General features: G+C 40.1%; 1 protein-coding gene across 3 annotated transcripts; it reads right to left on the reverse strand.

Annotated features, from left to right (window-relative positions):
• Positions 1-439: 439 nt before the first annotated feature.
• PDSS1 (decaprenyl diphosphate synthase subunit 1) lies at positions 440-23,443 on the reverse strand. Of its 3 annotated transcripts, XM_039380728.1 has the most exons (12): positions 23,330-23,443; positions 21,672-21,736; positions 20,685-20,808; positions 20,188-20,318; positions 13,330-13,471; positions 12,070-12,181; positions 11,873-11,982; positions 5,378-5,458; positions 5,081-5,194; positions 1,680-1,760; positions 1,378-1,461; positions 850-935 (listed from the first exon to the last, which is right to left on the reverse strand). In XM_039380728.1, exons 1-11 carry the CDS (start codon positions 23,441-23,443, stop codon positions 1,396-1,398), a joined length of 1,140 nt encoding a protein of 379 aa, XP_039236662.1. In that variant the 3' UTR covers positions 850-935; positions 1,378-1,395. The 3 variants fall into 3 exon arrangements, with proteins under 3 accessions (XP_027573256.1, XP_027573258.1, XP_039236662.1); XM_027717455.2 differs by lacking the exon at positions 1,378-1,461 and having other exon boundaries at positions 440-935; XM_027717457.2 differs by lacking the exons at positions 1,378-1,461; positions 20,188-20,318; positions 20,685-20,808; positions 21,672-21,736; positions 23,330-23,443 and adding an exon at positions 14,951-15,033 and having other exon boundaries at positions 670-935.
• Between the last annotated feature and the right edge of the window lie 135 nt (positions 23,444-23,578).

Consider the following 23,578-nt stretch of genomic DNA (forward strand, 5'->3'; position numbering starts at 1 on the left):
TGGCTGAAATAACCTGAAAAGGAATGTGGTAGTACTGGATAATTACTGTGAGAGGAATGTGTCTGGGACTTCAAAGCAGGCTTCTAGAAGGGTACTGAATATACTCTATAAACGAGCGATGGAAGGGGGATGGAGTTGCAGGTTTGACTGGCTGGTGAATCATTTAGTTTTAGTGTGAGTTAGAAATACTGAGCCTTTCATTATCTGAACTGCAGCAATCTCAAATTCTGCATCTTGTTAACTGCTAGCAAGTAGCCACCAATAGTGTACCTGTATTTCATTACAAACTGGAACTCACTGATGTATATAACCAATTAAAATCTACATATAGTCTCTTATAGTAAACTGGTGTCATATGTAGAATTCCAGTTGCTTCTGTTGTTAAACAGCCAGGGAAGCATTCAAACCATCTCTCTTCACAGGAGTTTACCAGCCCCTGTGCATGCATGCTCTGTTTATTAGTGTAAACAAGTGAAATTTGGAACAACTTCAGTTCTTATACACTGATTTATATTTATTCTCATTGTGGCCTTTGTGCATCGACATGTAAACATCTTCCCCATCCCCCACAATCAACAGCCCCCCACTAAAACAATTCTACAGCACAGTTTGATTTGCTCTGAATTGCATTGCTTCCTGCAGTAAAACACTTTAAACTTTTGTTTTTAAAAAAAAAAAAAAAGGTTTTTTTAAAAAAATAATTTTTGGTAGCCTGTGTTGGAAGCAAATAACTTTTGAAATAAATGTAGGCACAGTCTGGTAAGTAGCTGCCAGGACGAGTGGAAGGAGTTGTCTCACTTGTCTCGCATGAGAACCATTTCTGTCAGGTGGACGAGGGCTTCCCTCTCCGGGGACGGCCGCAGTTTGCGGATCTCTCGCGTGGCCGCGTGGCAGTAGCGCTGGGCGAGGTAGGTTGTCTGCTGCACACCATCACTCTGAGGTGCAAAGACAGTGAGAGGAAATGGGTAAATGATCAGCCTCCCTCCTGCCTTTTGCCTCTCCCACTGTACAGGGGTTTTAAGGTCAGTCAGTACCCTGAACGCTTAATTATATTGTGCAGGGGAAAGGAAGAGGATTCGTTCTATATTCATGGAATCCTACATACCTTCCCCAAAGTGTCAAAATACTAAAACTCATCCACGCTAAATTTAAGTATACTTAAAAACCAGCACTGGTATTAATAATATATTGGAAACTAATGGTTTAACCCCTCCCCTCCTGCCCTAAGTAGGGATGTGCAAAAGAATGTGCTATTCTGGAAAAATAGGTATTAATTTTGCACAGATCATTATTCAGTCTTTTCAGACTAGCGTCAATTAAAACTCAGGGGGTGTGCACTGCAGTTACAAGACTGACTGGTAAGGATGTGCCACTTACACCAGTTGTTGGATACAGCTACTCCTCAGCTGAAGGAACTGAGTTCATGCATGAGCTTTTTACTTTTATTATGTGGATTTTATGCTATGGGAGGGAAAAAAAGAAAAAAAAGCTCTTCAGTACCTATCATTTCTTCTAAAACACTATGCCAGTAAGACAGCTGAAGAGTTCTAACTTGGCACTGTACATTGCATGCTACTTAGCAGGTAAATGACAATGCAGCCCTGCTATTTTACTTCGGAAACAATGAATTTCAGACCAACTTCAGTAGGGAAAGCAGAAATATTTGGTATCAGTCTTACCTGCAACACATATTTCCAAGCACGTTCAACATCTCCTGGCCTACTGAATCTCCTCATTATCATAGCATTCATTTCTGGAAACTAAGCACAAAGGGAGAAGGTTTTTGTACTGTTTTTGTTTTCCATGTAGCTGCCTGCCATGCTAAGGTCAAAACAACACCAAAGTACAGAGCTCTTCCCCTGCCACTCTTGTTATTACGGGTATAGCTTTAGGTTCATACTTGCAGTCTGCATAGGACTGCAGTACAGCACAGCCCAAGCATTTAAACTTAAACTGTCTGGCTCTGCTGGCTGTAGCCAGTTGGTAGCAAAAGGTAGCATCTGCCATTTCATCATGTTGAGCAGATAATCTACTGTGGTAATTTCTGATGTGGCTACTCCCTGGAGTATAATCTGCTTCAGGTATTTTTTTATCACAAATGATGCTTAGTGTTGGCACAGCTCAAAGAAGCACCTCTTCCCCCTCCATGTACAACAGTGAACAAAAGAGGTTTGTTGTTTAGCTGTTATATCCACTTATAGTTTCTGTTGTGCTGGTATTTTATATACACAGGCTCTGCCCTGTGGAAAGCTCAGGACTGATTTTTTTTTTTTTTTAATAAGAAAGAAATGGCAACTATAAGGTATTTTGTTTTCAGTCACACAGCATTTGTAGTTAGCAGTCCATGCTCAATTCCCTGCAAATCAAGTAGGTAACTCAAGTCAGTTGTGTGACAAAATCGCATTACTTATCTAAACACGCAGGCTCTTTCTTCAGATAGCCTAGAAACAGAAAAACCTGGTGCTCACTAAAAGTAAGGTCACAATTCAAGACACCTACTCTGCAGAAAAATTCTTTTTAAAGGAAAGAGGTCTTGGTTCATCTTGTTTGAAAGGATTAGAGTCAAAGAAAGATGATTTTATTGCCGTACACTTGTAAACAATGATCCACTTTCCTAGCACACCTTTGGTCCTGAAACTGCAGCTCCACAACCTTGTTCAGGTAGAAACGTAGCATCCCTAAATGTTGTTACATTTCCTTACTACTCATGAAGTCTTCTTGGAGATGCATTTAGAAGTTTATTGGTGACTCACACACGTATACAGGATCACTTTTTATATTTAAGCACTAAAGGATAAGAAAATCCCCAAACCTTTAAGGCAAAGCTGTTATTAGCCACTCTGCAGATTTAGCAGGCAGTGTATAAGCACTGGACAGGAATGCTTATAATAAAAATAAACCCTCATTCTTCAGCTGTACTAGTTTAAGGGCTTCAGAATTAGCATATACTAGTGTATTTCATTAAGAAATAAATGGGGTGGGGTTTTTTTTAACCGAGTGAACTAACTTTAAATACTGAATAAATAGGTATCACATCAAGCTATAAACATTTTTATTTTCTGTAAAGGCCTCTCCTTAATACTCTAATGCACAAAGATGTATTTCAGAGGGAGGGGAGAGAATGAGAAGAAAAGGCAGCTGTCACTAAAGATCCCCAGAGCATGTTAAAAACTAAAGAATGTTTTTCAGAAGACAACTCAGGGATAACCAGCTATATGAAGGGGTCTGCAGGATAGTAGTAATATTAATTTGAAGAGAAAAGACAGCCTATAATTAACAATTACATTTTGGACTGTCTTCAAGTCCTGGCTCAGGAATTTTTATTCTCAGATACAAATAGGTGAAACATCTTTCAGAAGCAGCAAAGACAAGTGTCTGTTAAAGCTCCACATTTTTTTAGCGCTTATGCCTTGTTTATGTATCTGTTAAGTCTGTAGTGCTGTTCTTCCAGTTTCTTGAAAACAGCAAAAAATTTTCAGCAGAGAAAATTAAGTTAATGTGGAAAACTTTGTAAGATGGTTGAGTTATCTTTCAATGCAAAAATATATGCTTCCCATCTATGAAAAATATGAGAAAAAACATTTAAAATTGACCTACAAAGAGCAAGATTTTAAAACAGAACTGACAGATTTTCTTTTCTTCTATTTTTATATTATGAACTAATTTATCTTATAAAGCTAATTAAAAGATAGGTGAATTTGAAAGTCAGAGACAGAAAACCCAAACAAATTAATAATAGTTTTAATTTAAAAAATTGGAATATTCAACACCCACAAGACAATCAGTGTTACCCATTCTCTGCCAAAATCAAGAGTATTTGCAGTATGTCATTTCTCTCTGTAACTTTAGCACACACAAAACCAAACTGTTTCACAATTGCATCCTCTTTCTCTGCTTGAGTCTCTCACTGTTCTTTAGATGACTGCAGTTGCTGATGACTAACAGTTCTGAAATAATGATTCAAGAACATGCTTGTGAATCCCCCAGATGATTACGTGGGGAGGGACTGAGAATATGGAGAAAATTGTTCTCAATGTGCATTCGTCTGCATTGTTAATTGGCCCAAACTCTGTGCTTTCCTGTCTTTTCTGAGTTATGGATCTTCGTAAATGCCCTAAGTATAAGGAAGCAAACACGTTCTTATGTTCCACCTCGCCCCACTCCAGGCTCTTTTAAGAAAGAGGGGGAAGTAAATGTCAAAGTTGTTGAGGATTTGTGTTTTTTTTAAATGATTTAAAACTTTTCCCATGTCAAGCTCTCAGCAGTTCCACTGAGAGATCATTGACTAGAGCTCTGCTGGAATTAGATGTGCCAGTTTTTGTATGATGCTGTGAAGTTTGGTAGGAGGGACCACTTTTTAAGTCTCAAATCTTCTTTCCTCTGGTGAACCAGAAACTTGAGCAAGGCACATTAAATCAGTTTCTTCCCCATTTATGGATTAGCACCAATTTTAATGTTTCTTTTGGTGCTGCTTGCACTCCTGTTTTCCTTGAACTCCAAATAATTTTTAAGGCACTAAAAATCTTGACCCATTTTAAACTTGTTTTATTTATGACACTCCTTCTCTTATCCAGCTGTCAGAAGGGAAAGCTTCCCCACATTTGTAACTGGATAATACTTGAAGACAAAGAGATGAAGATATCAAATCCAGTAAATAGAGGTACCCACCTAAAAGCTAGGCAGGGATTTCAGTTCTTGGCCCCAGGATGGATACAAAGCCCAGAACCCGGCAAAAAAGCCTACATACACAGTCAAGCCTGGGAAGAACAAGATGTCTCAGGAGAGAACATAAGCAAGAAGCTACTTAGGAATAACCTAAATAAAACATGCAGATACTCTGTGAGTACCTACAAGGGCCTAATAGAAAGAGGAGCTGTGCAGGAAGGTGATTCTCAGTCTGTCAGAACATGTGTGTGCACATAGAATCCATCTGATCCTGAATGCACAGATTTTTCACATGGGCCCAGGCCCCGCTTGATGCAGATGCTGTAGCCTTATGTGTTTGAGCTGGACCTGGGTGTGTGCTGTGAGGAGCAGTTTACACTTTCTGTTTTGAGGAAGCAGATACCTGTTGACTTACCTGTCGACAAGCAAACAAGACGGGGCCTGTGGCCAATCCAAGCTTGAGATCTGCTGCTGTTGGTTTCCCCAGACGGTCGGCACATGATGTAAAATCCAGCACGTCATCTATTAGCTGGGAAAAAAATAAATATGCAGATTATTTAGAAACTTTCTTTTTAAAAATGAGAACTAAATACAGAATAATACTTGTTAAAGAGAAGATTTGCAGAAAGGATTAAGACAGCCCACTTTGATTTCTAAAGCAGTTTGGAGAATTTTAGACTTTAGATTCCTTTTAGTTCAATAAAAGCACTACCTGAAAAGCTATGCCAACATTTTTTCCATACTGATATGCAATCTCATGAACTTTGGGATCAGGGCAGCCTAGTATTGAAACCTGAAAAGACAAAAAAACCCAAGTAAATAGAAAGCTTTAGTTAGCATCCACTTTTAGTCCCTCACCATAGGTGTGACATAGCCAGCACAGGCAGGAGGGATCTGGGAAAGGCAAAAAAAAAAAAAGCTGACTCAGGGGCACATTCTTGCTTATCTCTGTTCATGGAGACACACAATGAACCAAGCTTACTAGGAAACAAGGCTGAAAAGCAGTGTGATATTAAAACTATATTCAAGTCTGGTCTGGAAAGAGATTAGCTTTATTAAATATTTATTATACTTAAAAATTATAATGCAGGGATAAAGAGAGGAGATGTGGATGCACTGCACATGCAGGCTAGTGGTTGTACACAGTCCAGTGATGGGGAAATTAAATTTATTACATACATAAATCAGCTAGGGGACAATTGGAGGTCAGACAACAGATAAATGGACATTACATGTCTCATAAAAGATCACAAAGCTGGACGTGTTGAACCTAGTACAGGGGCAGTTGAGATAAGGAAGATTATTTTTAAGGTTATGTTAACTGTAACTGACTTGCTCAGGAAGATGAGTTAATTAGTTTGCAGGCAAAGGTACTGAGGGATAATTAGTGGAAAGAAAAGACAGCATACCAAGCTGGCAAAAGTATCACTAAACTGAGACGAAACATTTTAATTGAGTACAGATAAAGAAATCAGCTATCTGAGAGACAGAAATAAACTGAATAAACTCCACAAAACTAAAATACAGGACATAAATTAAGGTTTGAGAATTAATATCTTGCCTCAAAGTAAGGCCACTTATGCTTTTGCATTTAAGCATTGAGTATACACTTCACAAAATCAAGTTGGTTATATTTAAATACTCAGATTTGTTTCATCCTTCAATAAAGCAATTAGGAACAGGGGGCAAAAATCCATCCTGGTTTATTGCAGGCATTCCAAATCTGCTGTGACTAATGGAAGGAGTGAAAATACATTTTATTTAACGTAAGACTAAAAATATATGCTGGGAAAGCCACACAGTATAAATATATATATATATATAAAACCCAAATATATTTATATATCAATTCCTCTTTAAGACTATGTAAAAAAAAAGATCATAAAAAAAACCCCAACACCCAAACCAACCCCAAATTAGAAGGAAGTCCAGTAGTAGCTTAGAAGGTGAACATGAGGAGGGAAATAAGAAACAACATTATATTCTAATAAATGTGATGGCACAAGATTAGAGATTATTTCATGCATCAGTGCACTTCATAACTGAGCATCAGAATCTATGGATAATAACTAAAACCCAGAGGAATCTGGATGCCTAAGGCATTAACAGCATCTCACATTTCCCAATTTTATTTAAAAGAGGAGGACAGTATAGCAGGAAAATAGTACTACTTATGTCTAATAATCATACAAAATCCTGAAGGCTATTAAACAGTGAACTGCAAATATGAGATATTTAAATAGATGTTGCTAGAGACTATCATACTAGAGTATTTTGCCCTTTTATCCTCCTTTTGGTACTTGTCTCTTAAATGGTGGTATTTGCCCCAGAGATCTAACATATACTGCTGTACCATGCCTAGCAAACTTCTGGTTGCTTCTGGAATATAAATCACATCATATCCGCAAGGCAGGGGGACTGCATCTACCCTGTTTCAATAAAATCTTTACCTACCACCACATTTCATGTCATGTGGAGGAGTAAAATATGGATTTCAGTAGAACAAAATCCTGGTGAATGAATGGCAAAGGATCAGAACGGGCACTAGTTGGCAGAGGTGGAGAGGAAGTGCCGTGTAAAGAGAGGAGCTTCCTCATTTAATTTGAAAAGTCAGAAAGAACAGAGCTACTCCTGTTGGTGGACAGTTTTCAAGGGACACAGATATCACCTATACAAAGAATCCCACCAGTGTATGTACATGCAAAAAACAACTCTTAGGTACAGAATATAACACAAGAAATATTCATCAATGCACAATTAACTCTTGCATCTTTGCAAGAGAAGACTGCCATAGCTCCTGTTCAGGTTATGAACATTTCTTGTTCATATACAAAAAGAAAGACAAACAAAAAGACAAAATCCAGGAGATTGATTTGCCAGTCATCCTCAAGTGAGCAACCCTCTAACCATGACCATAAACCTGCAACATGGCTGGGTCATGTCTACCAGGGAGTTCCTTCAGGATGCAATTTCTCAAAATGCTCTTGTAGATTATTGCCCCCACCTGGACACTCACCAGGATGCAGCCAGGCAGCTTGTCAATCCCAGATGAAGTTTAACTGAAGCCATACTGGGATAATAGCATGCATTTGCAAATACAAATCAGGGAACCAAGTCAATGCAATGACATGTTTAAATTATAAAGCTCATCCCTTAAAAACATTCTGTAGCTCCCCTAATAGATATGACTTGTTGATGACAAATTTAATCTTGTAAGAATTCAGACCTGTTCTCCACTAAATCATGATGAAAAATCCTAATACCAGGTGGAACAAATTCTTTAGAAATGTCCTCTAAATTCAATAAAGCAAGTCAAATCTGCTCGGTATTATTTCAAACACACTTTTTGCAATAAAAAGTTGTTTCTAGTATGTTATATGAGAGACTGTGAATCAATCTTGCCTCTTTACTGAATTTTACATCTGTAAAATATATAATCAGCTCTGGGTAGATAGGTCCCGCTCTGATATTTAATATGTGACAATATGGCAGCTGGTGTTGAAAGCACTTGCACATTTCTACCGGTGCCCTGCAGGTCACAGAGGAAAACCTGCTGCTGTGCCAGGATATGCTTGTATAAACAGTACAAGAGATGTTTGTTCTTGCACTCCTAGATTTCTGAAAAGGAAAAGCCTCTAAAATCTTCCCCTTTTCGAGACTTTCTCCTCCGTGCCCATCACTAGAAGCAGTCAGGTTCCTGCCTTCTCATTCATGGCTCATCCACTGCTGTTCTTCTAGACAAGAGAGCTGTTCCTTCTTTCCAGTAGAATCACAGAATAGTTTAGGCTGGAGGGGAACTCTGAAAGTTATTTGGTCCAGTCGTCTGCTCAAAGCACTCTACTTCACAGTTAGATCAGGTTTCTCAGGGCTGTGCCCAGTTGACTTCTGAGCAACTCCAAGGATGAAAAATCCCACACTCTGTCTGGGCGACCTGTTGCAGCGTTTGACCAACCTCATAGAGAAATTTTTCCTAAGAGCCAACTGAATTTTTCCATGAACTTGTCCTTTCACTGCACATCTCTCCATCCTCTCTGCGCCCTCCAATTTTCCTTCTTCTTTCCTTCTCTGCTCCAGACTAAAACCAGCTCTTGGCATATCATCTGCTCCAGTCCCTGCCATCACAGTGGCCCTTTGCTGAACTCACTCCACAGTGTCCATGTCTGTCCTGGAAGAGGGAGCCCAGCCCTGTGGTCTCACACATGCTGGACAGAGAACAGTCCCTGCCCTGGATGTGCTGGCCATGCTGGCAGCGATGCACCCAGTGTGCCTGTCCCTCCCTGCTGCGGGTACATCCTTACTTCCTCCAGGATCTTCAAATCCCTTTTTGTAACTGCTCCTGCCAAGGGGGTGGTGAGGGCCTCCTGGGAGAGGGAGATGACTACCCAGCAGAACCCCCCCCACACTGCAGACAACTATCTTGTCCTGAACCTGCATTTTCATGCATTTGACCTTTTCTCAAGTAACTAACATTTTAACATGCTAACCAAATACCTGTTTATGAAGAATTGTACTTTTACAGAAATCTGTCATTGGCCATTATTGCAGTCTGTGTGCTTAACTGGGCTAGGGGGACCAATTCTGCTGGTGGGGATCAGAGGTCTTATTTTCTTAGACACCAGTTCCACACTGTTTTAGGTTTTCTGATGGAGCCCTGTGCACACACTAAACGATGAACTAGTTACAGCAGGAGCTCACAGGTAGATCCAGAGCTGCAGACTATTTGTTTTCTTCGGTCCCTAAGGCAGACCTTCCACACACAGCCTTGCCTCACACAAGGAGGCTGCATGCTTTCTCCTAATACAGAAATCAAGAACGTCAAGTGCAACTTTCCACTTATCTCAAAGCAAGCATGATTTAATCCCTCTTCTGAAAGTATGCTGTGCAAAATATAAACGGTCTTAGGAATTCACATTATAGCAGGGTAAAAAAAGAAAGAGAACCTGCTTAAGTTATTTTGCCATCTCCAGCTTGCCTGATGACTAAACAGAAATTCCACTTCAGCTTTATTGTTTCTGAATTCTTGAACCAAAGTCACCTCTCGTGTTTCTTTGAAAAATGCCTTTCAGTAACTAAGGCTTCAATGACCGTCTGGGCCATCTGCCACCATTTCCTTTTGCAATTTATTACTTTGACTGAAACTTTGTAACATTCTGCCATGCAGAAATAAACTGGAGACTGGGATGGCTCTAACATCTTGAACAGACTATTCTGTCTATAAAAAAAGTATTTTGCTAACTTAAAGGACTTTGATTTAAATGCAGTAATGCTTTGGCAGTGCAGAAGGTATCTAATACAGTGAACTAGACTGGTGTTGACAGACTCTATAATCTTGCTTAGACATTTTTCCAGGAATACTCTACTCTTCCGTCTCTAAGAATGTAGAATGCTAAGATGCCATCTGAACTTGTTTGACATCTTCTTTCCAGTTAATACTTTTATTTTATTTATGCACAGCAACAAATCAGTTTTTCCATATCATTAACAGGAACTGAACTGCTTTTAATGGCACACTAGCCTGGTTGTAACTGATGTTCTGAAAACCAATAATCTCTTTCCTTAGCTTTGTCCCTAAAAACAAAATATGAATACTCTTGATTCCCTAACTGAATTTCAAGCTAGAACTGATGATCTGGATAATTTTCACTACAGAAAACAGATCTCCATTCTGATTCCATCCATTTCCTTAGTAGTCAAAGTCATCTGAACAAAAATGTGTCAAAACCCAAACACACCAAAAAACCTCCAAATCTCAAACAAAAAAAGTTCCCTTTTCACTGCTATCAATGGACCTCTCCTAATCCATGCAGAAAGAAACTGAGGGAGACATACACATACAACTCATTACTGCTCTGTGCAGTAAGTATGGTTTTGCCGTGAAGACAGTCCTCTCACTCGGCTTTCCTTTATAACACAAATCTTACAGCATATAAAATTCCAGCAATTCAGCAATGGAACAACTCAGACCAGCCACTAGAAGAAAAGCAGCCAAACACCACCCTCCAGCATTACAGTCTCTATCTTGAGAGGAGTGCTTAAAGCCTTAACTCTTGCTAGTCAGGAAAAGGAAAAAGCTCAAATTAGCACATTTATAAGGAGAATTCACTCAGCGGGAAGGTGATTTCTTCTATCTGCAAAGATGATTTTAGAGAGACTGTCAAAGTGAACAGAAAAACATGTATGTTTTTACTAGGATAGCAGAATAATGTGATGCTCTTTACAAGTCCAGGTGCCCACTGATATAAAAGACTTGCAAAGAAAATTCTTGCCAGGGCCATACTGCCATTAATATGAACAATCCAAAAGATTTAATTTCTTTCCTCCAACTAGAATGAAAGACATTTTCCCTCCCTATAAAATCCATGTCTCTCATTCTGTGTGATCCTTTTGATAGAAGCAATTTTCCACTGCTGTCTGTTGCACAAATGTACCAGTTCTCTGAGAACAAAACAAGATGATTAACATCAGCACAGATTTTTAGTCTAATTCTCTTAGAACTCCCTCTTGCTATGGAATACACCAGAATACACCAATCTACTGCCTTTAATTAAAAAAAAAAAAAACTCTCTTGGGGTAAGATTACTGCCCACCTTCTCCATTTTCTGCACTAAAACTAAACATGTATTTCTGAATAAGAACATAATCTTGAGTTGGATCTTTTTGTAATCAAGTAACAGAACTGAATTACAGATAGAATTGGATATAGCAATTGATAATTAAAACCCACAGACAAATCATGTACATGCTTCTGTTCTTTCACAATATGGTCTACAGTATAAACAATTAATTGTTTCTTCCCACTGTTATCATTTAAGGTCTCACTACCAATGAGTAGGGACAGATGCCAAAGATGACTTAAAATCAAATTATAGGCTCAAGAATGATCAACTGAGACGAAAACTACTGCCTCAAGGTTGGAGAATTTCATAAATTAAAGGCTGCCACTGTGATCCTTATTTTGAGTCAAGTGAGGATAACAATAAATCCGTGTATGAATAAAAAACAGAAAAGAAAAAGTGCAAAACGATATTGGAGGCTACACAGCTGAATTGTGATAATATTCACAGTCTCAAACCCATTCACATTCCGGCTGAATACCATTTAAAGGGTTTGCTTTGGAGGGTCTCCAGAGAAAACAGCAATAACTGGGAGTTTAACTGTGAAGCTCACAGTATGGTGTGTTAACTTGAGAAGAGACAGACGTACATACTGCTTTACAACTGTTTGCTATAAGACTCGCAGTCTTCTTAAAAGTCTTCTCGAGGTAGTGAGCAAATCTCTCATTCTCGTTTTCCTTGGAACCCAACTGGAGGAATTCACCTAAAAAGATGCACAGATGGGTGGTTTTATTTATGGGTTTACTGCTTAGGCAAGCAAATCTGAAGAATAAATAGAAAAAGACCTTACCACGCACCAGATCTTCAATCACCTGAGTTAGAACAGAGACGATAGTAGTATTTCCAATTCGGGCTAAAGCTACAGAAGCAGCTGAGAGGATGAAGTCACCAGCTAGAACAGCCTAAGAATAAAAAAAACAAAACAAACTCTTAAGTCTTTTCCAGTGTTAGCAGAGATGATACAATTTCCTTTATTTGGCAAATCTACTCACATCACGTAACTTTCCTGCATAAAGCACAAATATCTCATTGTAACAGAAAAACCAGAAGATCACCAAATATTGAAGTCCGAATAATTTTTGAATCTTATAGTGTTGTTTGTATTTTTCTATATAAGCTCTGTCCTCCCTGTATGCAATACCTGAACATTTGTTTGCCTATGAAGTTTTTTTTGAACATTAATTCTCTATTTGACCATTCTGTTGTGACTGCCACACCACGTGAACTCTGAATTGCCGTAAGTTCTGGTGCGTCAGCAGTGTATTTCCTTCCTTGCATTTTCTGATTAAGACCTTCCTTGTAATGTGCTATGAAGAAACACCACTCTCAAAAAAAATTTCCTGCTGACTGAAAACACTTTTGTTTTCACTACTGATCAGACTAATATACAGTGTTCAAGATGAGGTACAAGTTCAAGGTGTTCCAATAGCACTGCAGACAATGGCATAGGGAATGTAAAACCAGTAAGAATCACAGAATGGGTCAGGCCAGAAGGGACTACACGGTCATCTGGTCCAACCTCCCTGCTCAAGCAGGGTCATCCTAGAGCACATGGCACAGAACTGTGTCCAGACAGTTCCTGAATCTCTCCAGCGAGGGAGACTTTACAACCTCTCTGGGCAACCTGTTCCAGTGTGGTAAAGAAGTCACTGCACGGTAAAGAAGTTCTTCCTCATGTTCAGGTGGAACTTCCTGTGCGTGTTTCTGCCCTGTGGCTCTTGTCCCATTGCTTGGCACCACTGAGCAGAGCCTGGCTCCGTCCTCTGGACACCCTCCCTTCCGATACTTATAGACACTGATGAGGTCCCCTCTCAGTCATCTCTTCTCGAGGCTGAACAGGCTCAACACTACACACTACAATCACTCATTATCTAATGTTTTCAACAGTTCAGAAAAGGAACACACATTTGTCTCACCCACAAACTGTGTACACCTTTTCATACTTTTTCCAGCATATCCCAAGACCTAGGGATAGTAACTTTACAAAACTCTAGGTGTTTGTGCTTTGCTGAAATTCAAAGGCAAGTCTTGCACTTATTAGCAAACTCACCTTCCTCTCTCCCCAGATTTGATTAAGTGTCCTTTTTCCTCTGCGAGAATTTGCATCATCAATAACATCATCATGAACTAGACTGGCTGTGTGGATCATCTCAGCAATTATGGCCACAGAGCGCTGGCTTGCTTGCACCTCCCTAAAATAAAAAACAAGAACTGTCAAACAATTAAATCAGTTACATATCGTGCAATACACTAAAAGAAATCCCTACTAAAACTAAAAAATGTTTTTCTGAAAACAGCTGTCGCAGCTTTTCTGTGGTCTGAACCCCATTTTCAAACCTGGAATTGGGAAGACAAGAGAAGTTAACATCACATTAATACAGTAAGTGCAATAGGATGTTTCCATCCTTATTAAAGGCCTATTTCTACCTTGCTGCATTAACAGTACAGCAAAACTCCTTCATTATTGACTCTAATCCCTCTAAATCCAGATTGCGATAAATAGCACAGCATCAAGGACGCTTGGTTTCAAGGAGATGGAAAACAGCAGAGAAAAGAATGCCAGGTATCTTTGTAGATGAGTTTAAAGTTTTCCTTATCTCTGTATTGCTCTACCTATTAACCAGCATCACAAACTCCAAAGCTAGATAACTCTACTAACCAGCAAGCTGGAGAGATCAGAAGGCACAGAAACCTGTATTCTACATCTGAAAGACATAACTCATGGATCTTATCCTTTATGTTATCTGATTACCTTAAAACCTCAGAGGTTCTTCAAAAGCCTAAGGACTTAACTGGAATTATACCGCAATCACTTTAGGACTGTAAACACCAACTACCTAACACTTACTGGAATTCAGCCTTTGGGATAATCTAACACTGATGAGTCAACTCTCAGTAGTTCACACCTACTTTATTTTTTAAACTAAGTGAAAAGAAGGTAATGGAACAATATAGAAGCAAATATCTAGGGAACAAGACTGGCAAAATTAGCATAAAAGAGCCTACCTAGCTCTCATCAAGGACCATCTACCCCAGTATCCAACTGCCACTATCTTGTTCTGTACCATCTTTTTTTCTACCTCTTTTCATCACGGGTTACATGCAGAATCCCAGAAATGGCTATCCCAGCCAGCTTTGTCTCATAGCTGTAACAAGTCCACATGGACATAAAACACCAACAAAAACCCAAAAACCAAAAAAATCAACAAAAGAAAAAATTACTTCTGATATATAGATACCCTACTTCTGGTATACAGACAACACAGAAAATCACACTATTTTCCAGCAGAACAGAAAAAGAACTGAAACAAAAGACAATAATTCCAGCTCAGCTGTAGGGAATTTAAAACCTTCCTGCACTGCCTATGTCTATTAAAATGTAGTGATTAATCACAAAAGGGAAGAACATCTTGCAGTGTGCTGACACCTACCTCTACACAGAATTCTGCATTGCTCTCAGTGGGAGTTTTACATCCTGAACAATAGCAGGATGAATGCATAGCTCCCAGGCTCTGAAAATGTGGCTTTTACACAACAGAAAATAAGAGCTGGAAACCTTCATGGTGGTTTGAAGGCAAGTTTTACTGTGGAGTAATAATTTAGTCAAATGCTAGTTCAGTGTAAATAGTTTTCCAAAATAAACTATTCTTACTAAGTAGGAGAAAACTTACCTTCAAAAAACTGTAAAGGTCTCCAGCCTCTTTCATGCACTGGTCTCCTTTTGGGGATTCCCTTTTTCATTAATAATGTCAGCAGACTGGACTTCCTGCTGGGAAGCAGCAGTAAATGGCAACACTCAACCGACACACCAAAATCTTTCAGTAGTATGAAGACAGTACAAAACCAGATATTTCAAAAGCAGGTTTTGAAAAGTTCTGCATTTTAGTGCATGTCATCTCTGACAATGACTAAAAATGGCACAGGAATGCTAATGGTTCGTGTGTCTGGTTTCCAGAATGTTATATCAAATGTGATAATTTAATCTGAAAGCTTTTTTTAAACTACTATTTCCATAACGTCTCAACCAAGATTCTTTCCGTTGCTGGCAAAAAAAATCTGCAATAGTTTCCTACGAGCATCTTGTGAGAGTAATTCTGAATCAGAGCATGCCTATTTTAGGGGAAAACACACAAGAAAGAGGATCCTTCTCATTCCCTGCCATTTTTCATTCAGCTTTGCCTGCAAGACAAAAGCAAAAAGTGGCAGTAACTCAAGTCAATAGATAACTGGGCCCGCACTTACCCAGTAAGTGGAAAGATGCCATTTTTAGGTCATTCTCAAAGTAAAGACACCCCAAGATGATACGTACTCATATAATTTTTTTTGTACAACTGTAAGTTTATCTTTTTACACATGCAATATATTAAATTTTAAGTCCTTGAGCATGTTCTGTTTTTCAGGAGGACCTCCCCTGCTTGATTCTGTGATAAGGTTCTATAGACTTACAGTACCTTGAGGTGTTTTTCATTACAGGACTTATTTCATGTATACTGAACAAGACCAAGGCTCAACTTATAGGTTAAAAAAAATCCAAACACATCTTTCCCTACAAATATCCCTCTTCAAAAAAGACAACCCCCCCCCAGACAGTGAGGGGGGAACTCAAAATGATGCAAACCAGTATTCACACTCTGAAACAAAGAGCTTTGCAATGTGTTTGCTAGTAAGTAAATATTTTGCCAGTTTAAAGATAGGAAATTGCAAGAGAACTTGCAAAATTTCTGTGTTATAACCACATATCTCCAAGTACATTTCTGCTGTTAAGCCCCTGTGGCTGAAACAACCATTACAGAAACACAGTCTGTGACATGGAGGGCACTACAAACTAGGAGAAGCACAAATAATGTATGTGTTAGTATGGCAGCAAGTTGCACAGCAGCTGAAAACCAGCAGAGTACAGGCTTCTGACAACCACCATCTGGGGGAGTGAAAGAGGACTAGGGTTGCTGGCAGGTCCTCATATCTTTAGGAAATATTATTCTATCGAGTTTAGCCAGGTCATTATATAGAAATGTTTCTCACACTATTCTAATGAATTTACTTCCCTTTCCCCCTCCTATTTTCTCTCTTGAGATGTCTCTGTACTTCTTTGGTCCTTTCTTTTTTGTCTCTCTCATTTTGGTTGCAGAAATAGAAATAAAAACTCTTATTTGCAAACACCTTTGGAGAATACACTCTAAACAGAAACAGCTCCTGTCAAGCTAAGTGGTAATTCTGTGAAATTCTGCACACAGGTATGTGAAGAAATGCCAGCGGATGCGTGAAATTGAGGGTTTGTATGACCTCAGCTTAAACTATTTACAACAATTCTCACTCACACATAGCTTAGTTGCTATCAATAAGCAAAAAGCCACTGCCCAAGGGACTTGGACTTCTGGCACTTAGAACTTCAAGAGAAAACAAACAACATACCAACACAGAACTATCTGAGTGCTTCAGCCACTTATATTTTTGATAATAGTTCAGATAATTCTTTATTAAAACTGTCATTTTCCTTATTATGACTACAATAAAGTGACCTCACTCTAGAAAAACAGTTAACTTGCTGAGGGTATTCTAATTACTTCGCCTGCCTCAAATCTCAACAGAAATGATCATGTCACCTAACCTGTAAGCAGAGATATCTGGGCATTCCACTCCATTCTCCTGAGAAATCTCAGTTACTCTGGTGGGACTCTGTGAAGACAAAGAGGTCTCTCTGCACTGCCTCCTAAGATCAGGACCTATAACCTTACTAAGTTGAGTCCTTTTATTGTAACAGCCAAACAAAGCAAAGTATTCCTTTTATACAAGTATAGCACAAAAGAAGAAAAAAAATAACCCCAACAAATGAAAGAGCAGGCAAAAGCATGCTGGGTCTAGCAAGTTATATGACAGTTCAGAATGGCACCAAGATGAAGCAGAAGCTCAACATCAGTAACACAAACCCCAGAAGCGGGATAAAAAAAAGAAAAATGCTAGGGATGAACAGCACAGGATATTGGTTCACTCTGCAAGTCTACAGACACTGCAGTCAGTGTCTTTGACTACATGTGTGGGAACCAAAGCTTCAACAAAATAAAACAAGTCTGGGAGAAGAATCAATATTAACTGAGGAACAGAATGACAAAATACTTTAAGGGAAACGACAAGTTGAAAGAGGAAAAACATCTTAAAAAAGTGTTGTGAGAAGCAGAATGAAAGGCAAGTATTTTTCCCCTAGGGTGTACAGAGAGAGTAGCAGACTTACAAATACACAGTGTTTCCTTCTCTACATATACAATTTTCCTTACAAACATTAATAAGTTGGAAGAACAATTCATCACCTGGAAACAATGCTGCTTTAAGAAACAACAATAATGAAACCAGTATCAGTGTGAACTGGAAGTATATATGTATACAGAGCAGGTGTAACACAGCCTGCTTCGAGAAGCTTGAAAGCAAAAGAGAAGAAAATGCCCATAAAACTTCATTAGCTCACAGGAAGTGGGTATCCACAGTATGAACGTACATTCTTTGGGCATGGCCCAGCCAACTCTCAAAAAACATCGGTCATCATGCATGAACCAAAGAGCAGTACAGTGAAGACTTGTACCAACATATGTGATATTTAATTACAATCACAGGCTTAGAGAAATTGGCAAGAGGCAAAGAAGAGGAAGGTAAATACCCTGAGATTTCATTATATTTCTTTGGTGAAACATTTGTTCTCCCCACTCAGACTTTCATTTTAGAAGCAACATATCAGGGATAGTGACTCAGTCTGGTTTATACAAGGAACATTCAGATTATCGAGGAGGCTTTTAAAACACCGAACTGCAACAGATGTACAAAAGCTGCCAAATGACACAAGCACGTATAAATCAGAGGACTTATGCTGAGGGCTGGCTACCGCAAAGCAAACACCTGCCCCAGGCATATGTGTCACTTGAACTCAGAGATCACACTTTCTCACTGGCATAGGGCAGGTCTCAAAACTGGTCTTGACGGTTTCGAGACACGTGGACAAAAATATGTCCTTGAACATATACATATGCCAGAAAACAGCAAATATGTTTTGAGCACAAAGGCAAATTCAGTCTTTCTACCACTATTTCTCTTTGATTCACTCTTCAACTCCCACGCTATATGACATCAGTTCCAGCCTTCTCAGTATTGCAAGCATAATTTCGTTCATAAGCTCCTCATGCTACACACTAGAATGAGATAAAACTATTTTTTTACTGTTATTCTGACTAGAAAGATGCTCTAAAAACTCACTGCCCCAGCTGTTAAAAGTCTCCTAAGTTTCCATCCTCTTAGCAATAGAAGTCTTTGTCTTAATAGCTCTTTCACCCCGTTCCTGATATATTTGCAGACCACAAGTCTTCATTCTCCCTAATTATCTCTGCAGTTCATGCCTGAAGCTAACTGGACTTCTTCTGAACACAGGGATCTGACACTGAATCTGATGATTTTAGAAAGTGTTTTATACTGGATATACTAGGGTTGACACACGCTAGGATAACTTTAAGATTTTTCATAGAGAAGGTGACTGCAAACCACAATGGAGTTATGCCCTAATGGGACACACATAAGCCTGCAAGCTCAAGCAGAAATTTTTGGTTTATTGTGCTTCCTTACATTTCAGCATGGATGGCTGATCATCAAGAATGGTTTTGTCATCAGAAAGTGCCATCATTATGCTCCTGTTTTTCAGGTCAAGATCACTCACGAAAATATTAAGCCAATCAGTGCTGTGACAAAGGACATCCCTGAGGAGTTTCACAACCAACATTATTCTGTTTGCTATCTCTAAGACAATGATATAGAGCAGTCCTGAATGGAGAACAGAATCAAACTGAAGCAAAGTTCACTAATCCTGGACAACGTTTTTGCAAAACAGGGGGAATTGGCACACACAGGACAGGACACTGCCAACTAGGTTTTGCTTTCTCCTTTGAAACTATATTCACATAGGAGGGGGTATTCAGGGAGAGGTACCATAAAACAGCAAAATATATGCCATGCTCTGAGGTAGTAATCAAGTCCAACAAGGCATTAAACTACTACTACTGGAAAGTTGATACAAGAGCTCAGAGAAATCCCCTGTAACAGTGACGAATTAGTCTAGAAATACTTCTGGAAAGGGACCAAAGATTTGTTATCTGAAATTCTATACAAGGCAAGACTGGAAGTGTAGCTGGAACAGTGTAGCAGAGAACACTCCAGCCAACGTCTTTCCTCAAAATGCAAACACAGCAACTGATAGGAACGTGCGGAGAGAAGCATTTGCTGTGAGCCAGAGCAAGGAGTGACAGAGAGTATAGGCGAGCACGATGTTCTGCTCAGTTAAAACTGCTTTCAAAAGACAAGCTCATAAGGATTACACCAGCTCTAAGCTTAGAATCTTACATTATAGTATAGAAACTTGCTCCTAGAGGGTGAAAAAACCCTCCTGACTGTTTTGAACGTCTCACAGCTTTGAATATAATCATACCAATTGCTTAATGGCTTTTCTGCATAATTACTGAAAAAGCCTATGAGAGTCTGTTCTCGCAGCAAAGTTCTTACCTGTAACAAGAGCTTAATAGGAACAGGAATGGTTACAAATGAAAATACTTTTAAGGAAGTTCATTTAGTTTCTAATAAAGCATTTACGCAAGAAGCTAGAACTGACTAAAAGCCTTACAAATATCGTAATTTGGCAACATTATTTATCCATTACCAGTTACAAGTGCAGTCCACAATTTTATACATGGAAAAATGTAATAAATCCAGCAGTTCCTTTTGCACTGGTAACTACAAAAATATAGCTTCAAGATGGAACTTAAATTCAGGTTTTACTGAGGAGCGTTTTATTTTCATAAAGTTACTAGACATATTTTTTAGAAACACAAGAATTATAACTTTCAAGTATGATTAATATATCTAAAAGTGACCAACTCACTTGGAATTATTATGGTGAATGTTGCAAGCCCGAGCCATTAGCACCACAATCATGGGTCGAAAAGCCTTTCCTTTCCCATCAAAGTAATAATCACACATTTCCTTAAGTTCTGCTGCAGAAACAAGTAATTCCTACATAAAGGACAAGAACGTTTCAGCATAGAAGTCACAAAGTCAATCTGTTTAGTGTAAGTAAAACAATATGCGTGTAAAAGGTTATTGCCTGCGTTCATTCCACCCAGTGTAAGCTGAAATTGTTTTTAAAATTACTATGAGCAATCTGAAACATAAAGGTATTTCATCACTGCAAATCAGGAGAAAAAAAATTGCATTCTGGTTCTATAAAATATCAGAAATGCTCCTTTTGCCTTCAGTTTAAGCTTCAGACATTTGTTCATAAACATAAATAATATTCTTTCAATAAGTGTCATCCAAGTTGATGGTTGGTATTAAAAACAATCATTGCAACATCCCAGAATAGTCACCAAAATCCCTTACCTTTTTAATATCTTCATAGAGATTCTTCAAGTCTTTTCTACCAAGTTGAAAAGGGTCTTGGTAATTTTCATCACTAACTGTCTTACTGCAGCTGCACAAGTGGGATGTACTTGTATGATGAAACCTGGTGATAGTGTTTTTTAAGACAATAGTGTTGTTAAAAGCAAACTTTCCCTGATTCCTCAAACGGAAACATTTGAAAGCATTTCCTCCTCCTCCTCTTTCCTCACACAAGATGTAACCAAAGGGTTAAAATAGATGACGGCATCAATACATTCTTTTCAGCCAGATAGTAAGGTGTAAGCACAGCACAGCTACATACTGGTGATCATAAATTTTTAGGAGCTGGCAAAGCGCCTTTGGCAAACAGGAACACCCTCCCCCCCAGCCTTAACAGATTACAGAAGTCTTCTGAGACACATAGAACTACATTTCTCTCAATGTACTCCTTTTGAAGACACTACATATAGTATAGCCTATGATTGGAGATAAAGCCTTTATCTTCCCGTAATATAAGTATTCTGTTAATTTCTTCCCTCTCTTGTAAACTCCTGGAAAAATATTCCTGAACTGGATTTGAAATTTTCTCATTTGCACACCCAGTTACATTATAAATTAAATCAATACTTCCATGTAGCATGAGGATGCTATGAATGTTCATCAGGAAAGGGGGGAAGCTCTACCTGTATGCATCAAGCGTACGCCTGATTTACTTTTTTTGTTTCCTGGAGCTGAAGTTTATGTTTCTTATTATATTTCCTTTTCCAAAGTGAACCATGTATATTCTCTTGCAGCATACCTGCTTTGCCTGCTACTCTCAAGGACAGAGGACTTGGATTCAGACTCAGCACCACAGCAACAGTCTACACAGAATTATCCAACTACGTATTAGAGCGAGCAAAGTTTATAGCTCACAGGTATAACTACTCAGTTCACCCAACAACGGTGTCTTTACCCATTACATAACAATATGACTCTCCAACTTACCGCCAAAATACATTACATATTTTTGGAAACGACAAAGCTGAACTTCTTTGGGTAAAGTGACACATCTGTACAAAATAAAACCAGGGTTAATTTATTAGAGCTTTAAACTGACAGAAAACATTCACTATAAAAAACATGTATCTGTTCATCAGCACTACTCTATTTCTCCATTTTAACAACCCTGCATCAAAGGGAGTCTCATAATCTCCTTCCATATCACATGAGTGATAACGAGAGAATGTGCCAACAGACACATTAAACTGACTCTTCCGCTCAGGAGTGTTGGACTTTCTCCCCTTGCAGGACCAACCCAGGAGCCTTATCAGTTAAATTACCAAAACTGCTCTAACGAAACCTTGCTTTTGCACTTGTGCAAGGTGTAATCTTCCAGTGTTCCCTGTCTTGCAGATAAATCTGGACTGCACTAGTCAAGGCACAGAGAAAAGGGCAAGAGCTATTTCAGTAAACCAGTACACTAACAGAAGAACATGTCCTTGTTTTTCCCTGAAGCAATTTCAATTCAGCTTGTTGCTTATGATAATCTACACCTGCCTATCTCCCTGCTAGATGTCCAGAATCTAACTTCCAAACCTAGCAATGTCTCCAATGATCTCTGCCTGCAGACATAGCCCAGGAGCCTGAGGGAAGGCACAGTCCCAAGTACATGATGTCCAGCTGAGAAAGGGAGTACAGCTTTTGCTCTGCTCCTGGCAGTCGGGCCAGGACGACCCAGCCCTGTCCTCCAACGCAGGCTGACTCAGGGGCCGTGCTGGGCTGAGCCAGCCTGAAATCACTGCAATCCACGTGTTCACCAAACTGTCTCCGGAAAAGCCTGCAAAAGAATACTCAAGAAGACCTAGGACTAGAGAACCTGCTTCTCAGGCCTCAGTGTCTCCTTGTTTGTAGATTTAAGTCTCTCCTTGGACAAAGGGAGCGAAACAAAAGCACTGTAATGGCTCAAGGACACCCTTTCATCCTCCTTGCGTATGAAAAAAGGCCATGCAAGGACACAAGGGAAGTACAGAAACCCTAACACTCTGCAGCTCACTGCTGTGACTTCAGCGTCCAGCCCAACGGCTGAGACCTTTGTAAGTTGCTCTCTCGTACATCTCACCGTGTTCTGTTGTTAAAAAAATAGCTGATCTCTTGCTAATCTTCCTTCGACGAGGGCACACACAGACTCCCTCCTTTACACCGCTGCTTAACACTGTATGGCTGGCTCATACGAGATGCTGGACACATCAGCCAGAGCCCTTTACCGCGGGTCAGAACAGCCCTCTGGCCTTGTGAAGAAGCTGTAAACGAACGCAGCGAGAGAACTGCTCCCACTACGCCTCACACACAAACGCGTTCAAAATCTCACACTAATGAGAACCGTTTTCCCTGCTCCCACCTAGAGAAGGCTCTGCGAGGTTCACCACACTAACCAACGCTGCCCCGAAAACCCTTAACCCAGTGTTTAACCTTGCACCGAGCGCGCTCCTGCCCCTAGCATGGACCCCCTGGCAGGGAATCGCCTCCGGGCCTTCGCCCTTCCCGGTCGGGAGGCTGCGGAACGGCGAAGGCGCGGCGGCCGCGGGGTGACCGCCCGGCCCCGCGCCCCGCCCGGGCCCCCTGCCCCATTCATTCCGTGACCTCCCGGCGCCCGCCGCACTCACCGCGCTGGGGGCCGGCGGGGCGCGGGGGCCGGGGCGCGGCACGGAGCCGAGCGGCGGCGCCCGGCGGGACGAGGCGCCGCACCGCCGCCACCACCACCACCACCGCAAGGCCATGGTGTCCCCCAGCCCCGCCGCGCCGGCACCGCCTCTCGGCACCGCCGCGACCCGGACGCGGAAGCCCCGCCCTACAGCGGGGTGCCGGCAGAACACGTGGGCGGGCGGGGAGGGCAGCGGGCACCGCCACCGCCC

The sequence above is a fragment of the Pipra filicauda genome, unplaced genomic scaffold, assembly GCF_003945595.2.
Source record: "Pipra filicauda isolate LSUMZ 115617 unplaced genomic scaffold, ASM394559v2 scaffold1_size10287979_pilon, whole genome shotgun sequence".
NCBI classification, from domain to species: domain Eukaryota; kingdom Metazoa; phylum Chordata; class Aves; order Passeriformes; family Pipridae; genus Pipra; species Pipra filicauda.